At 32.3% G+C, this 19,626-nt stretch overlaps 1 protein-coding gene across 1 annotated transcript in view; it reads left to right on the top strand.

The window, feature by feature from the left end:
* LOC106469352 (signal peptide, CUB and EGF-like domain-containing protein 1) overlaps positions 1-10,276 on the top strand; it is a 27,886-nt gene extending 17,610 nt beyond the window's left edge. The window contains exons 6-7 of the mRNA XM_022397852.1: positions 115-271; positions 5,011-10,276. Coding sequence (XP_022253560.1) covers positions 115-271; positions 5,011-5,138 — 285 coding nt within the window. The 3' untranslated portion in view covers positions 5,139-10,276. The remainder of the gene's footprint in view (positions 1-114; positions 272-5,010) is intronic.
* Positions 10,277-19,626: the final 9,350 nt, after the last annotated feature.

Here is a 19,626-nt window from a genome sequence, read left to right as displayed (position 1 = left end):
ATTAGATATTATAAGGAATTTAAAAACATAATACTTACGATATGCAAGAACAATCTACATACATGAAAAATTGGCAAGCTTGGTAATTAGATTTTCTTTGCAATCTTTTGTTAGTGTATTCGTTGTGGTCCTATTCCTTGTCCTGAAGATGCTGTGTGTCCACAAGGAAGTTATAAGCCTACATTTTGCAGTAGTCCCTTCTTTGTTCGTCAAGGTTATAAATGTTTTATGGCTGATGCTTTGGTGGGAATTATCATTAGTACTACATTGCGTAAGTAGATCGATATTGAAACATGTATTTACTTTGTTGCTGATAAATATTGTATTATAAGGTAACTGCCATCTCTTTACTGTATTGGCATTAAATATTACATTGTCAGTTCTTGTGCTTACTCTGTTGGTGTTAAATATTATATTCTAAAGTCATTCCAGAATTTTTAAAGAAAATATTATATTTTTCTTGTTTTTTTATTTTTCTTGAAAGGAATTTTTCTTATCGTAGTTAAGTCTTGATATATTTTGGGTGATAATTATACTCAAATTGTGAAATGTGTTTTTATTGCTCTATCTGTTTCTTCCAGAAAAATGCAAGTATTAACATGTTCTTCATAGTCTTATAGAAATTGTAGTAGAGTATTTTAAAAACAAGACAGTCATTTCAATCATGTTTTGTACTGCAATGTTTATTAATAAGATTTGTTTTCAATAGCACCATCTTAACTTGTTGGGTGTGTGCTGGATATTATTAACACAATTTTTTTTTTTTTTCAAAAACATACTTACCCCATCTCACATTTAGCTAACATTTGACTGCTAGGGTTTCCTTCCTTTGCCCATCTAAGCATTTGTCTGATTTTTCCTTGTTTGCTTCAGTCCTTTACTTCCCACTTAATAGCCCTTGGCGATATCTGTTTCATGACACTTTCCACCTGCATCAATGTGCCCTCTATCTTGGTACTGTATATAAGCACCTCCTTCATATAATATTGTCACTTTTTCTTGACAAAGCGTTCATTAACAGATTTCTCTGTAGTATAGTACGATCATCATTGGAGATAATTTGAGTGTTCTTCGTGCTACGTATTTGATATTCATTAAATTAATGTATCTGGCATAGAGGCAAATCTGGGGGGGGGGGGGTCGCTCTTGGTTGAGGCTGTCGGTGACCTTATCTGTAGTAAGATACATTTGGTCTGGTAATGTGTCCTCAGGGGGCTCTGAAGCTGCACTTGTGGGCAATCCTGGACATTCTGGGGAGAAATTAGATTCACTTCTTCCATGCCTTCCTTTACTGTGTTGGCTTCTCATGAGGCTAGTTTGAATCGGCTGCCTCTGGCTCCTTTTCTCCCATTGATACATCAAGGGCATGATGTTTTGGGTCTTTTCCCAGTTGCTTTTGAGTCTGTGCCTTCCTTGATGGTGGAAAGGTCTGTAGGAGAGAACTTACTTCTCCCTCCATCCCCTAATATTGCAGTTCATGCATGGAGGATTACTGCTCATTTACATGAAAGGACGGCTATGCTTTTTCCTCCACATTGATCAGAACTCACCTACCACTGCCAAGTGTAAGATATTTAGACTTTCGGAGAATAGAACTGTTCGTGGAAATGTGGAGTTCCAGAACAGAATCTGTGGTCAACCTAAATAGATCACAATTTTCTAGGACTCATCTCACCCTAACTATGGTACTAAGATATTTATCATCCTTACACCTTTTTTAGGAAGCCTCTCAGGGAATTGCACATCACTTTGATGATGATTTGGGACCATTGTTAGCATCCACTTTGGTTCAGTTGACAGCTTCTGCACCTTCCCTAGTCTCTTGGCTGATATGTTGTTTTTATTTGTCCTCCAACAACTCAACTCTATGAGTTGTTGGAGGGCATTCATCTAACTGCTTCCACCCTCCATGAGTTGGGTGGGCTTTTTCTCTAACCCTTGATTTTTGCAGATGTTCCAGAGTTTTTGGAGTCAAGGTTTGATGTCACCCGTCTGCATTCATTCCTGTCATCGTTGGCTTCTCGACTTTCCTCAGCCCCTACGGGGGGTCATGGTTCTGCCCCTATTCGATTGTCTCAACCCCCAACATCAGTCCCTCAGTCCATTGGTACCCAGAATAGATTCTGCCCATATCCACAAGGTTCCATTACTTGGCTGGAATGCCACCAGTGGCTGCGGTGACTACATATCCTGTGGGGTTTGTGGAGGCTTGGATCAGAGAATTTCTGGACATTCTAGAAAACGTTTACCATAAATTCATGGGTACTACAGGTTTTTGCATCAGGATTAGTCATTCAGTTCACATCTTCACCACAATTATCCCCCCCCCCAACCTGTTGTGTTTACGCCTCCCGCAGATCCTCAGATTTCAGAACTTCAGAGCTGAGACACCTCTTCTCACTCCAACACAATATATCCATCTGAGTGTCATTTTCAACATGTATCTCAGTCGGGTTCAGCCAACTTCCATTCAGCTCCACGCTATGGAACAGGCAGTCCAACTCGTATGTCTCCTCTCCCGTGGTTCTTTTTCTTTTGGAGATATGTGCAACATTCGATTCCCTCATTCCTTTGGGACAAGTGCACAAGATCCCTTCAGTGATCTCTTCGTGACCAATAGATCCTGAACAGTGAACCACTGGACTCCCCAGTTTCCTTATTCAGGATCACCATCTTTGATCTGGAGTCATGGTTAGATCTGAACAATACTATGATCAGTGTTCCTCTGCCACAACCTTGTCCAAAGTTCCATCTTTTCTTTTGGATGGGGTGAATATCTCAACGGTCAGGAATTCCACAGCATATGGACAGACGATGAGGCTTCCCTCCACATCAATGTTTTTGAACTTCTTGCTTTTCAAAGGGTGGTGTCTTATATTTCCCCTCAAGGAGCATTCAGTCCAGATCTCTTTGTTTTCAAACCTTGGATATTCTATAATGGGCCCACTCTTATCATATCATCCTACTAGCTTGCCACATTCCGGAGGTGATGAATTTGGTGGTGGATCAATTGTCTTGACCCTACCGGATTCTCCCGACAGAAGGGATACTTCTTTGAGGAGTTTTCCATTAGATTTGCTTTCAGTTTGGGATATCAATGATTGATGCATTCACCACTCATTGGAACACTCATATACTGGCATTTTGGTCTCTGGTACCTCACCCTCAGGCATTGGCAATAGATGCATTCAATCAACATTGGACTGGATTGCACCTATATGCCTACCCACCTATTCATCTGTTACCCAAGTCCTAGCAATGATTCGTTCAACCCCTGGTCGTGTTCTTTTGGTAGCACCAGATTGGCCAGCTCATTCCTGGTTTCCCCTTCTGCTGTACCTTCAGGAGTGCTCACCTCTTCCACTTCCTCTTTGGCCATCTCTGTTGAAGTAGCCATGATCGTCAGCCATGGTATTACTGTACTATGCTGGACTGCCACTCATGGATTATCATGAGTAAAGCATAAGGAGAACATGCCCATCCCTCTGAAGATCAGTGGATTGCATATATTGGGGTTGTTTTTCACCTGTTGCACTGTATCCAGAGCATTATTCCTCAGGGCTTCCCAATACGCATTATCACCACACCCCTTATTCTATTAGAGAATCTAGAGAATTCTTATCTCCTGGTTTCCAGTCACAGGAGTGGTGGACAGAGGTTATTCCTCCAGTGTTCAAGTGACTTTCCTCCACTCTTGGTGAAGAGGGTGAAGTTGGGGCCCTCCGACTGGGACCATGGATGTTTTTTTCCCAGATGTCAGTAGGAGCAGCACCAGCCTGTGTGAGAGCCTACTCATAATATTGGCTCATATTTGATGCTCAGCTTTCTAGTTGGGTTGAGCATTGGCCCCTTTTTTTTATCAATATTGGTTCAGTATGTTGTTTGTGGAAGAAGGTCCATTGTATCCTTGTAATTCCAAATGTAGAGTGGTCCCATCCTGGGTTCTTGTTTGAGCACTGTTTGTTCAACATTCTTTGCATAATTCTTTACAACATACTTTGCCCACATGGTTGGGCAGTGTTCATAATTCCAGACTGGATAAGTTCTATTTCCTCAAGTTGAATATGGCATACAGGATCCCATCATCCTGAGTTTGGGTGTTGCTTTTCGGACTTTTTCAGGTTGAGAAGAGGTTTGTCCACTTCACTGTTGCTTACCTTCTTGTCGTGATTCTGGTGGCTCGGAATCAATCACCCTATACCTACAGGTTGGGACCCACTCATAAATATATCTATTGTGGTCCAAATGCCCTAGCCACCAACGTGGGATTTAGGAGCCATGGTCTTATAATTCTTACCCCAAGCAGTGGGACCTCAGCTATCTAGTTGGGGCCTAGCCAATGGTAATGACAGATCACATCAAATTTCACCCACAATGCATGATTTAGGTTCTCGGTGAAGAGCATACCTGTTCTGGATGTAGTGCAGTTCCCCCACTAGGGTGCTAATCTTCTTTTGGCAAAACCACAGTCTATGCAGCTGCATTCTGTATGAATATTGTCCTCATCGGCTCTTCCACATTATCAATGTGGATTCTACCTATAGTGTGAGAGGAGGTAAGTATGTTTTAGAAGTTAACATTTTCTTAAATCAAAAATGTATTCTCAATGATACTTATCTCCAGTCTTAGAGATTGTGGATTGGGTTAATCTCGAAAAAGTGACGATGTTATCTGAAGGAGGGGCTTATATACAGTACCAAGATATAGGGAGCATTGATGTAGGTGGAGAGTGTCATGAGACATATTGGCAAGGGCAGTTAAGTGTGGAATAAATGACTGGATCAAGCGAGAAAAAGTCAGACCAATGCTTAGATGGGCAAAGGAAGAAAACCCTAGAAGTTGAGTAATATCTACAGTGTAAGAAGAAGTAAGTATTATTGGAAATACATTTTTGATTTAAGAAAAGGTTAACTTACTATTTCTAAATTACAGTTAAATGTTTTAACTTTTTCTATATATAAAACAGTTTCTTTAATTATACTCAATATCACCAAACATTTTTCTTTGCAGTTGTGGTCCTTTCACTGATTATAATTTCAGCTAAATTGTACATTAGACGACTAAGGAGGAGAGGTATGATTGAAGACGGCTCTCTTGTGCAAGATACTAGTACAGAACCAGTGTATACAGGATTATGACATAACTTGGTAAAAGTATTGTTTGTAAAGAACCCAGTATTCTGTATCTGAGCAGCATTAGCAGATGTCCTAAGGAGTTTCATTAATTTTAAACTGTTTCTTTGCCACAAATAAGATTCAAACACGGAGCCAAAAGAATAGTATCAAATCTGTCTCCTTTTTTAGTATTGTTACACAGATGTAACTAAGTACAGTTTAGTGAATTACATATTTATATAAATTTAATGAACAGAAAAATTTATAGTAAAAAAAGTAAAAAGAAACAACTTTAATTAAATAACAATTCTATAAGCATTCTTCATGAATTACTTGGGTGTTAAAGGATAGTAACAGTAGTCAGTAACCAGTACTTCCTTTTAGTCTTTCTTTTAAATGTTCCATTATTCTACTAAGAATATGAATATAAATATATGTATATAAAGTACTACATGAAGTTACCATCAACTAAAAATGGTTTGCTTTTGTATATTTCATGAACTGTGTTTTTGTTTGTTTGTTTTTCAGAAAATATTTCCAATGATAATACATTTACAACACTAAAACTGCAAATATCTAAAAAATAGTTTTTCAGTGCTATATCCTGTTATTATTCTTGCAATTAAGTTTCCCGAGCTTGTTGCAAATAGTTTTATCTTTTGTCAAAACCATTTTGTTGTATTCTAGATATTTTTATTGTCTGATTTTGATTATATTTAATATAAAGAATTAAGTTAAATTTTGAAAGATGATGGGCTCCTCTTCTATTACTGATGATTATTTCTGATTGGTTGAACAGGAAGTTGATTTTACTATCTTTTACTCTCAGAGTCTCGTTTTGTTCCAATCACATTTCTGGTATTTATTATTAGTTTTCGTTGTTACTTGGTTAAATATTTCTACTTCGTTTACCTGTACTTTGTTTTTTGAATACCAAGTACATAAATCAGTTATTCAAATTTTAAGTGTCTAAAATGTTTTGTTTTTTTCCATTCTTTGATCTTGTTTTCATGCTCTTTCTTCAAATGTTTTGTAACTGACCTATTGTCATAATAACATTATAACAGAGATTTAAGCTAAATTTCTTTATTGTTAAATTGAAAAGTCTAGATTTTTGTGTTTGCATAATATATTTTGTTTTTGCTTCTGGTTGTCATTATTATAGTGAATATCATGATGGAAAACAAACTTGAGTGCTTCAGCTGTTTTACCCAAATGCAAACTTGTAAAAAGCAATTGGACAATTATTTAAAGTATACACTCACACACGCACATTTTAATGTTAGGAGCAATCAGATACAATAGAAATTAGCACTTATGGGGTATTCTGTAAACATTTCAATTATTTCAAAGTAGAACTCAGGTTTAATAAGAAACTACTAACTTATGTAGAAAAATAATATACATTTCATTATTTTTGAACTAAAAAAGTAGAAATAAATTACCTGTTATTTTGCAGTAGAAATCGGGACTTTTTATAAAATAAAGGCTTATTCTTCAGTATCATCCCTAAGTGAAGAAATCTTAGGCTTTACTCGTGTCTAAACTTGCATCCTCTCCACTTTTAACAACATCCCAGATTACCTTTAGAAATATAAAAATAAATGATACAGGTTGTGCTCTTACTATTTAAAAGGAAACTTGTATCATGTCAGAAACACATACATATATCGAAAAGTACCAAGTTCAACCCCCTCTTCTTTTTCTTTCTGTGGAGGAGGAAACATTTTAGGTATCTCATGTTTGGCTTCATAGCTCTAATGAAGAGGAAATTGTAATGCAAGAAATAGAATACAAGTTAGATATTAGTTTTTACTATTGTTTTGTGTGTGTGTGTGTGAGAGAGAGAGAGACTATCTTTACATAGTTGACATTCAATTGATAAAAAGCATATCGGTCACAGCCTAAAAGCAGAAATGTAAAGAGTAAACTCAAACAGTACAGATTATGGTTTTAAGTTGTAAACATAAAATTATACATTGATTCCTGGTTGGTTCTTGTCTCTGTCAAGTCTGATTTGGTTTTGAGTATATCTGCTCCTGAATGTACTGCTATTTACAAAAAAATGAAATTGTTTGGCATAAATACACTATTTAATTATTTATTGGTAAAGTATTTGTGTAAACTAACAAAAGTTATTCTTGAGGGGAGAAGTTTCTCATAAAATTGTGAACTCTTACTTTGTAGTGCAAATAATGTATATTTATAAGATGCTTGTAGAAAATTAGTAGTAATGTTACTTAATATTACTTTCTAGTCATAAGTATCTCGGTGATAGTACCTTCTATAATTTTGCTTAGATATTTTAGAGTTTTATAATTTCTCTATCAGACCAGTAGTTCTTTAATATCAAAATTGAAATATTAATGGGTTCTTTCTAGCATTTGGTTTTCCTGCAGGATAAAATTCTTAATCTTTAATTTATTGGAATTATGTGTGAATTTTTACATGAAGTATATCCTTTTCCTCAGGGAAAAAAATTGTGAAATGTTATGTTGTTTATATAATGGGAACTGAATTTTCCTTTTTTCTTAAGAATCAAACATAACTGAAATTTGCTTATATAGAGGTTTTGGATCTGACACACAACAGTTTTATATATGTAGCAACTTTGAAGTAACATCTGGCTTAAACTTATAAGAAATTTTTTGTACCCAACCTAATTCTGTAGAATCTAATCAATTATTGAAAAACTGTAAAATTATTTTCAAAAACTGAAAGTGTATAAGAAAGTTAGTGATAAGTATATGTATATATGTTCTACAGATAATGTGGAGTTTCGTAAGTGGGCAACGTAATACCCAGAAGTTAATATGTATATATATGACATTCATGATGTTAAGAAAGCACACATGTTAAAAAAAAAAAGCAGTAAGACAAAAATAAGAAACCCTAATGTTTGATAGCAAACCAGATTTTTCAAATGAACAATAGATTAATCTTTGATTTACATGTTTGAAAATTTATCACTTTTTTTCTTTTTTTGACTTCACATTTTATAAATGAACCAAAGCTTAAATGACTCCATATCAATAGCAGATAGGGACATGCTTCACGGTTCCACCATAAATAATTAGTCACAAATATATATTCTCATACAACAGACTATTTTAGGGTGTTGCTTTTTGTCATGTACCATTTTTATAAATGCAAGTGCAACATGTTTCAATTATATAAGCTTGTTACATATCACAAAAATGATGGTGGTTCTTAATGATTTTGTTGTTTCATTAAATATTAAAATATGATAATATTTTTGTGATATACATTAATCTTATCATTCTCAAGTGGATACAAACATTTGTATATTTTTTGTTAGAATGTGGGATACTGTAAATTATCCACATGCATGAGATTATTTTTAAAAGTAACTTGTCTTTTTAATAAAAAGGTTTATAAATTATCAAGAGAAATATGTGAACAAAAAGCAGGTAGATAAAGTGATAGAAGTGACAAGTAAAATCATATCACTAGGAGACAATGTATGTGAAGACTGTTTTACACATTTTCTTCAGTGTGTATGTAATCTCACACTATACTTTCGTCCTTGTTGAAACAAAAAATCTTATTCTGTTATAAAAGTTTAAGCTCCTAAACAAAATTTGGTTGAAGTTACAGCTGATATTTGTTTTCAAGTAATAATTTCTGACATTTTAATGTAAATGTGTGATTTTCAATATTTAATTTGATATTGGAAGGTTTAAAATATTATAACTGCTTCTTCAAATGATAAAGGTTGAAGATATTGAAATTGACCACTGAAATATTAAAAGTTATGTTGTGATGCCCACCCAGTGGCTCAGCAGTAAGTCTGAAGACTTATAACTCTAAAAACTGGGTTTCATTACTCATCATAGGTAGAGCACAGATAGCTTATTGTGAAGCTTTGTACTTAACAACAAAGTTAAATGCAATGTTATTTTCTGTATGGAAATTTAAGAGTCAACAGAACATAGAGACAGTTGGACTTGACTGCTTACAATTTAATTTACAGGTTTGAAACTTTAGTCACCATTCATAAAATATGCCATTGATAGAAACTTGTTGGTTAAACTATTCCTAGAGAAAATTCAAATTGTTAAAAGGACTTGACTGGCAGTATTTTGTATTACATTTTCAATGTTATATAATTCTGTAGCAGAGAAATTGAAAGAACATTAAGCAAATGTTCTTGAAACTTTAAACGCTTATATCATATCCAAATTGATTATGATTTAATATGTATAAATTTAATATTTTACTTTTTTTTTTAAATTCATCCAATAAAAATTTCTCTGCTTGAATTGTCAGGAATCTGATAATGATTTATTACATAGTATACAGTTAAAACTGCTGTATACTTACCATGTACCAAGCAAGAAATTCATTTATTACTTTATGATAAATCACAGGACAATTTGATGTTGGGTTCTAAGAAATATTCAAAGGTTTGAATAAAGATGAAACACTGTATGTTGGGATATTAAAAACTCAGGAGAAAAATATTTCTACTTTATAGAATAAGACTTGAAGTAGAAGCCTTAATCAGTTCTTCCGTGTACTCAGATAATACCATATAGACAAAAAAAAATGTTTTTTTTCTCAGCTGTTTAGTATGAAAAAGAACAACTGTCTAATAATGTTTTATATTTTATCAACATTATTGATTAAGGAAAATTGAACTACAGATATTGTATTTTAAGTAAATTGGTTTATATGATAGCAAACAGATATTTGTTTTCATATTACAGAATAACTATTATTTTTTCGTGTTAGTTATCTTTTAAATTAATCTATTGGTAAATATTAAAATCCATAAATGAACAACATGTTTTATAATACACAATTTTTAATCTTTATTTAAACCAGTCACTGGTTGTAAAAGTCACTACATGTTTCATCATGGTTTCACGTCATCTTCAGGAGTGTGAAAACATGTTGAGTGACTTTTACAAGTGTTAATCAGTTTAAGTAAAGATTTTAATTGTGTATTATAAAATGTTGTTCTTTTATGGATTTTGATATTTTAAATATATATATACACACAATTTTCTTGAATTTGAACCTTTTAATATAATGTAGCGGTATATTAAGTAGCACTTAGAGTACGAGGCCATTCTGTTCACTGACACCATTTATTGTACATTTCAGTTGTAGTAAATAAACTGATTATTTTTTAAAAATTCCTTTTTCTTTATCTTTATACACTGCTGTTACTGATTGGTCAGTGCTAAATACGGACTTACCACGCTGAAATCCATGGTTCAGTTCCCAACAGAGGACAGAAATCCTTTTATGCAGCATTTCACACAAAGAAAAAACAAAAACTGCAGTTACTTAAGCAGACAGTTTGATGATAATATACTCAAAGTAAAATATATAGATTAGTAATGTTTTTATTAGCCTGTAAGGGAGATTATTTTCAAATGGCAACATTTGATAGTTTTTGTGTATGTTTAAACTAATACCACTTAAAATCATTATAAAGCTAAGAGAAAAAAATTATAGTATCAACAGAGAATGTAAAACTTTAGTTAGGGTAATATTTGATGTGATTATGTCACTATGTACACTTAATTCCAATCAACTGTTTGGATGTATTTGAATACCTCAGGTGTAAAAACAATGTCACAAATAGGTGGGAATTTTAGTTGGTTTATTTTTTTTTTATTGGGACAACTAACACATCTCTTAAAGATTAGTGCAATTATATATTCCATCCAATAAATGTTTTATGTAAAATGCATATATTCTCTCACTTACTTTCTGATCATTGAAAAAAACTAGGCATTGTAAACTCAAGCATTATGTCAAAATAGTAAGGTAATGTATCTAAACTCATCTGGAACTTGCTTCAGGGCTTTATAATCCAAATATACAAAGAGATTATTTTGTTGCACAAAGAGTAATATGTTTATCAGTGCAGCATAATCAAAGAAACTACCAAGGTATTGATTGGCCCTGTGATAGAGCTCTGGATTTCAGAGCTAGTGAGTCAAATTTGAATCCATGTGGTGCTACAAAATATTCTCTTTATTTTAAGATGTGTTTGTGTTATAAGAGTGACAGTCAGTCCCTTAACATGCATTAAGGGTGTTGTTGACTGGCTGCCCTCCCTCCAATCAGAAGTTCAAAAACAGAGATTGCCACAGATGACCTTAGTAGCTTTGCTATAAATACAAAACACGTACAAAGACACCACAGTTCTTGCTGTTATGTTCCTTAGTATGAATCAGTGTTATAACTCAGTATCTGGTGTACATTGTCCTTATTCTTCAAAGTGGTTGGAAAGTACCCTAAGATGAAAATATAGCAGCACTAATATTAATATGGTTATGTGTCACTGCCCATTATCAAACAAACTATTTCTGGTTAACAATAGTGATTGCCTCTCAATAATATATTTCTGAGAAATAATGCAGCACCATAAGGTTATGTTTTACTGGCCAGCATGAAACAAATCAGTCCTGGCAACTGCCTCGCATTAACTTTTATCATCATTATTATTATTTAGAAATGCTCTTTTTTAAATTCAATGAACTTTAATTTGTTAGAGCTATATAAATCTACTCATTAATGTTTTTATTTTGATATCCAACTGCTCTGAAATATACTTTATCAGGCACTTATTGACACTACTGTATTGAAGTTCAGACACCTTTTTCTTCACCTGTTGTTCTTGTGGCTTGTAAAAGTAAGAATTAATTGATCTCTTTAATTTAAATGCAAACTTTCTAATCACCACTAGTTGCAGTTTTTAACTAAAATCTTAACTTTCTGAAGCACCATTTATCAGGTACAAATGCATATGTCTGTTAAGATGTATATTTAATACTAGTGCAACAACACATAAATAACCTTTATCATAACTGATAGCAACTATATAACACTGACAAACTTTACAAAAGTCTAATCTTTTAGAACATTGCATGTATCACATGACCATGACTTTTAAAAGTTCACCCAGTGATTGTTAAACCTACACTAAAGGTTTGGTTCCTTCAGCTAAAATTTTAAATAATTTTTTAAATTCTAGTTAAATATTATTAAACAAACAATTAAGTGTCATTGTATGTGCACTGCATTTAGTTTAAATTTTAAATATTACAAGTCATATTTTCCAATTCTGGTCAAATATTATTAAATAAACAATTAATTTCTTTATTTCATTCTATACCTAATTGATGGATGTTTCTAATTCTTGTCCTAATTACATCCTGTAATTAAACTTTTTCATCATAATTTTATTTTTAATGATTTTTCACAAATATACTTACTCGATGAAATGTTCAAATGATTTCAACATAGTAATACAATATTTTTAAAAATAAGTGATTGATGGGCTGATGTTTTGAATAACCTACTGATGATGTGTTCTAACTATCCTTCAGAATTCTAATAGAATATGTGAAGAATGTCTATGAGATATTTTTATGAAGAACACTGATTGACAAAGAGAATTTTATGTGTTTAAAATTATAACTGAGTTTACTACACATTATGAAATTCCTGCATGAAAAATACCAAATATCTACAGAAATCATTACAAAGTCACGTTTATGTACCAGCCATAAATTTCACATACTGTGTTTGAAGGTTTATCTATAGTAAAATGTTAGGTGAATCAAAGCTTTTATAACACACTATAGATTAAACATTTTAGGAATAGAAGAAATTCTAACATCTAATTTTACACACAATAAAAATTAAACTCAAACATAACGTTAATAGATTTTGTACATTAATTCCAACACTTATAATAAAAATATAAACTATACATCTTTGTGAGGCAAAAATATTGTAATATTACATCATTTTAACAACAATTCACAAACTACAATGAAACTAGTATGAACATATAATGCTTGAGACAGCTTGAATGGGTAATGAAGAAAAACTTTAATATAAGTTTAACATGACAGCAAATGTACAAGGTTTTGTCATCATCAGGTCATCAACCTTGTTGAAATGTTATACATTTGCTGTTATGTTAAACTTATATTAAAGTTTTTCTTCATTACCCATTCAAGCTGTCTCTAAGCATTATTAGTCTCAAAGTGAGTTCTTTGTCATCGAATTTTAATATGAATATATATTTTCACTAACTATGACAGATGAATCTATCAGAACTTCTAGAGCTTTTATAAACTGTTACACTTAACATTCCTTATAGCTGTTGGTTTTCAATATATTCTTGATGTAAAAATGATGTGTGGTGGGCACGGATCTGTAAATATCAAGAAATCTGAAATTAAGCCACAAAATGTCGGGGGGAGGGGGGTTAAGAAAATTTTTTTAATCTATAAAAACCTTGAAATATTAGGAAAGTAATATTTTTGAATGCCTAATGGCTATGATAGACTGAAATATAAATCATGGATTGTGTTCACAGTTGCTCAAGTTATAATTTGTTCAAGTAGAAAGTTAATAAAATAAAAGTTTGTTTTTTTGTGGCCAACTTTAATTTTTCATAACTATTCCATTGTCCTAAAATAAGCGTACAGTATATAAAGCTTAACTGTGAGGATATGTACCTTGGAACTATTACCCTAAGAATTAAGCTGTATTTTCTTCCAATACTTTATAATTATTGTTTTAAGAGTGTGAATACAGGGAATTTGCTTCTTAAAAATGTTCAGCTGCAATCCTTGTGACTGTTCAGATCAAACTTGGCCCATATCACATACTTCTGTTATTTAAATGGGAAATATCTCAATAGAAAATTATGAATTGAATTTCAAACATTATTAAAAAATTACCTCCTTTACAGTTAGCTATTTGGCTTATTACTAGGTTTGTAGTAATGGAGGACAATTTTATTTGTACATTATTGTGTAAATGGCAGTAAAGATGGAAAACCTTGGATACTTTTTTGTTAAGGGATCCACATGGTGTAAATTATCAAACTTCCAATTTTTTTAATCTATTTGATCTTCCAAGAGAATTTGATGAAATAATTTGTACAAAGTTGTCTTTGTGTGAAAGTCTTACACGGTTGAAATTTGGATAAAAATGTTAATCACAAACTTATTACAGTGGAATACTTTTAAAAACTGTATAGTTACCTCTCAGGTTCGAAGGTATCTTAACATCCTGCTTGATAAAGGAAGTTAAAGCTGTTCCTACTTCCTTTGTAGTAATTGTTCACTTAATGAAGCAAAGAGTATTGAGATATTCCTAGTATGTATATACCATCCTAGTTACACCACAAACTTTATCCTTTATAAACTGTTGCTCAGAGTTCTGGAGTGATGGTTTTTAAAATATTTATTATTTAACAGTTTACATAATCATGCTCAAGAAGTGTTTTTCCAAGGATATAAATTTATCTAGATCTATAAAGATGATAGTGTAAACATCTTCTTACCTAATGTAATCAACAGGGTTATGTATTGTTGAACTTTAGTTTTCTGAGAAAAGGAATAAACTTATGAGAATATAGGTTTATTTATGTAATAAGTAGTTTTAAACTATGGCTCAAAAATTAGCATTAAGCCCAAAATGAAAGAACTACTTAGTTGCTGACAGTTAAGATCCTACTTTAGTGGCAACATCAACCTCAGGTGTGTGTTTAGTAACTGGTCCTTATTTTATGGCAAAGTAAAGCAGACGTGTGCGGCTTCTTAGCTATCATAGATGAAACTGTGAGAATACCTGGTTGAACAGATACACAAAAAGTAAAAACAAGAGGTTTGGTTGTTTTTTAAAGTAAAGCCACATTGGGCTATCTGTTGTGTCCTTTATTCTCCTGAGGAAGAATAGTCAACTAGAAATTATTGGATAAATGTCATAAAGGGAAAGTCTATTCTATTATCACTATTCTAGGTAATATGAAATGTTTCAACCACTTATAACCTGGACACTTTCCTGAGACTTGTTCAGGACCAATATATTAAGGAGACCCTGCATTGCTAATGGGTACCCATCAACACGTAAAGCTTACAAAAAAGAAAATAAAAGGCTATAAATGTGGAAGAGTTTTCCAAAATACCATTAGTTGTAGAAGTGTACAAAACACTTCTAACTCAACCAGCTGGCAAAGTGATGAAGGATCCGACAAAAAACAAGAAATTATGGAAAATGGGTCAACCACTTTCAAAAATATGGCACAATTTTGGGACATCAAGTTACAGGTCATCTTGGCAATTACAGTAGTGTATGTGGTGAAGCTAAAAATGATACAGGGCCTATAATTCAAATTCTTAATTGATTCTGGTACAACATTATTGTTATTGAGTGTTAAACTGGTTATTCTTGCTTATCACAAAATGCATGAATGAAAATATTCTGTAGCATTTTAACAGATGTTACAGGTTGCCCAGTAAAGCTACATAGAAAATACAAAGTATAAATAACTTTTCGTGTAATAAATTTTAACTAGATACAGATAATAACTAGGACAATATTTTTTCAAAGAAATAATCATTTTGAAGGTTGAAAATTAATCTGTGTGCAAGTTTAAGAGCTATGAACAAACTAGAACCAATAAAATTACTAGTATATTTCCTGAAAAGCTAAAGAACAAAAGCAATGAGGAAGCAAATGTACTGTGTAAATAATAAAGCAGTAGTCTAACATAATACAATAATAAAAAGTAGCAGATTTTGCAAAAATATGAAAGCAGAAGTAGATAAACCTAATGTAAGCGAGGATAAAGATGCTAAGTTAAATAAAAGTGGAAAGAAAGCTAGAGACAGTAGTAGTGTAATAATTAGGACTAAATACATAAGAGGCCTGGCATAGCCAGGTGGTTATGGCACTTGACTCACAATCTGAGGATCACTGGTTCAAATCCCCATCCCACCAAACATGCTTGCCCTTTTAGCCATGAGGGGGGTATAATTTGGTGGTCAATCCCACTATTCATTGGTAAAAGAGTTGATGGTGGGTGGTGATGACTAGCTGGATTCCCTCTAGTCTTTCACTGCTAAATTAGGGATGGCTAGTGTGGATAGCCCTCCTGTAACTTTGTGCAAAAATCAAAACACACCAAAAATATGTAAGAAGGAAAACAGAAATATCTGAGACAGCACAGATAAAAGTATAACAAAAGCAATTGATTAGAATGCTTAATAACTTTACATCTAATTTGGCAGTAGAGTATCCTAACAGAATAATATAATTTATTCAAAACTAGTGAAACAAGATAAAGATTTCTAAAAATTAAAACAGAATATGTATAAATTAAGGGTGAAAATTTTAGTATTAATAAAGCAATAGTAGTAGTAGTAGAACTTATTCAGGTAAAATAATAAGAAATCTATGTAGCTGCTAGTGTTATTAAGGTTCCATAAACAAGACTATCATTAAATATAAATAAAGTCATATGACCAACACATATTTTAGCAGGTAAAGCTAGCATCTGAAAACAATAAAAAGTCATGTATATGATAATTGTAGGAGTTTCAGAATAAATCATGAAACACTACTAAGAGATATTGAAGGGAAATACAAAGGCAAATTACTAGAGTTGTTACATAGAGATATATTTTTGAGGAGAAAGTGAACCCACATGTTGTACAAATAAGGTAAATTAAACATATGATTGTATTATATAATAATGCATTGGTAGTAAAAAGGTTCTACAAGTTACCTGAGAAACACAGAAGTGAATTAAAGTTTGTGTGTGAAAGAAATGTTGGTTCAAAATAATATAGAAGGTAATTTTTATGCTGCATCAGATATATAAATTCTTAAAAATGGCTGGAAGTTGTACATATATGTAGATCTTTGGTATTTGTATTTATGCACAGAACACAACATTTATTCCTTACCAAATATCCAGAAAACATTAGATAGATCAGGATGAAATAAATACTTATCTTTAGTGGGTTTGTAAAATGGTTAGTAGTTGTTAAAAGTAGATGAATTGGTAAAGATAATAGTTTTTGTATTGCCTTCATGCAAGCAAATATTAATTCAACAAAGTCATTTGGGTTATACAGTGTAACTTCAGCAATTCAAAGGCTTTTGAGCATAGTTTTGTCTGGACTATAAGACTCGGAGAGTTTCTGTTACCTCAATGACATAATTATCTTTGTAATTAAATTTAAAGGAGATCTGAAATTAAAACTTTTAAAATTTCCACTTCTAACATCTGATGTTGATTATTTAGGTTATGTGGTAACCATTAATGGTGTAAGAAATGACCCTAAAAACTAGGAATTTGTAAAAATTATTTGGTGCCCAGGAATATTAAGGAAATTAGAGTATTTCTTGGTATTGTAGGTTTTGTCTCACACTTTGTACCACATGTAAAATAATTTAGAGTTAACTGAGAAAGACAAAATTTAAGTGTACTAAAGAAAAACAAATAGCCTTTGAAACACTACAAGATTCATTAAAAAGCACTCCTGTTGAGTTACTTAAACTTTAATGAATCCATTGTAAGAATGAATGCTTCAGGCTGTGTGATAGGAGCAGTCTTGTTGTTGTAGAATAATTATGGAAAAAAAGAGCTAAAATGAGCTATACAGTATAACTCAATAAAAATAATTAGGAGTAGTAAATAAAATTAAAATGATGAGATTCTATTTATATGGCAAAAACTCACAGTTGTCACAGAACATGTACCATTAAAATGGTTAATAACAATGAAAAACCCCTTTCTCATTGGTTGGTAATTATTGTTATTATTACAAGCCTATGGTTTCATTTTTATACACAGATCAGGCAGAAAATATTCTAATGTATGTGCTATAAATAGAATAAGAATAAATGAATGAGAGTTCAGCAAAATGAAATAAACAAGATGTAATTGAGGGATTTCTGAAGTAACATGGGATCTAGATGTAGAGATAGAAAGCAATGAATACAGTATAGAATCTGATATTCTTAGTAAAGGAATAACAGACAAAATATAAAAATATGTTTGTACCTGTGAGTTTAAACAAAACTGTGTGTGTAAACCATGATAGTCAATTCACAGCAGATTTAACTAACACAAAAAACATTCAAGGATAAGTAAGAAGTTTTATTGAAATACACTGAAAAAGTAAATAAAATACTTATATGAATCATGTACTGAATTCCAGTAACATATTTAAAGAGAGTGGTGATATTAACAGCCTCATTTCAGTTGATGGTCATAGATATATTAGATCCATTATTTACATCTCCTTCTAGAAATAAATATATCTTTAAATAGTTTGTTCAAATCACCTCACAAGATACTCAGAAGCAACAAGTTTACCTAACCAAAAAGCTGAGATAATTACTAAAGCATTTGTGAATCATTTAAAAGCAAAACAAGGAAGTTTATAAAATCTTTTGATGAATGGAGGAAATATATTTGTATTGAAATTAATGACAGAAGTTTGTTGGCTGCCAGGGATGAAGAAAAGAAATCTATAGCATACCACCCAGCAGAAAAATAACCTAGTAGAATGATTTAATAAAACACTATTAGGTATAATCGTACAATATTGTTTTATAAATCAGAAAGCTTTGAAAAGCAAATTCCTTTATTATTAGTATGCAGAAATACTGCTAATGAATCAACACAAGAAAACCCATTTTTTTTGCTTGGCAAAAAACGTGCAGTTTAACAAACATTAATGCTCTGTCTTTCCCTATTGTCACACATGTAGTAGGTGCAAAAGTAATAAACTAAACGTGGAGACACATCCACATTGATAAACTTAATTGCAAACAGTCTTTACAAGTCCTACAGTGCTATGGTTGATTTGATGCCCATATCTAAAATGTTTTCTGCAGCAAAGTTTAAAGCTTATTTTCTCTAAAGTTTAGAGCTGAACCATCAAAAGATGAGTGACCAGTTCCATTGGTACTTGGAGCTATACTGATTAAGGCAAATGGAGGTCTTCTCTGGTTTGTGAGAGGTCAAGAGCTCAGGCATCAGCATAAGGTGGTGATTTCTCAAAATAGATATTTTACCCAAAAGTTCTGATTTATAAAATCTAAAACGAAAATTCCTTCTGCTGCCACAATTTAGACTGACTTCAGTGATATTCTTACTACTTACACATGAGTTAAGTTCCCAGTTTTTATGTATCAAAAGATATAGCACTCCACTTAAAATTCTGAGTAGCACAAAAAAACAAGAAAAAATGTACTGTAAACTGTTGATTAAAATGCTACAACACAAACTTCTTGACCCCCTCCATATATATATATATATATATATGCCAATATATATATATATATATATATATTGCAATTAAGTTTATCAATGTGGATGTGTCTCTAGCTCTTATGTTAATTGATATGAGCCACCTATTCCTTGTTCCTGTTTTCTAGAATATTTTGCTGTCTGAAGAAGATAAGGATTAGCTGGAGGTGTTAAGTGGCAGTTCAACTCCCAAATTACCTGTGGTGTCTGGAGTTGCATCAGAGAGTACCGAGCCTCTAGTCTTGTTCTCCAGTGATCCTAGTGCCTCATATCTTTCCAAAAATAATATTGTTACATATCTGCTTGTTTGATTATTTCCAGTAAAAATTCTTTCCGAGAAACTTCAATGATACAAGTCCATTCATAATTAAAACTAGTTTATTCTTTCTCGATACAACTTTG

This window comes from Limulus polyphemus, unplaced genomic scaffold, assembly GCF_000517525.1.
Source record: "Limulus polyphemus unplaced genomic scaffold, Limulus_polyphemus-2.1.2 Scaffold3442, whole genome shotgun sequence".
Classification (NCBI taxonomy): domain Eukaryota; kingdom Metazoa; phylum Arthropoda; class Merostomata; order Xiphosura; family Limulidae; genus Limulus; species Limulus polyphemus.
This window is presented reverse-complemented; position numbering and strand designations above follow the sequence as displayed.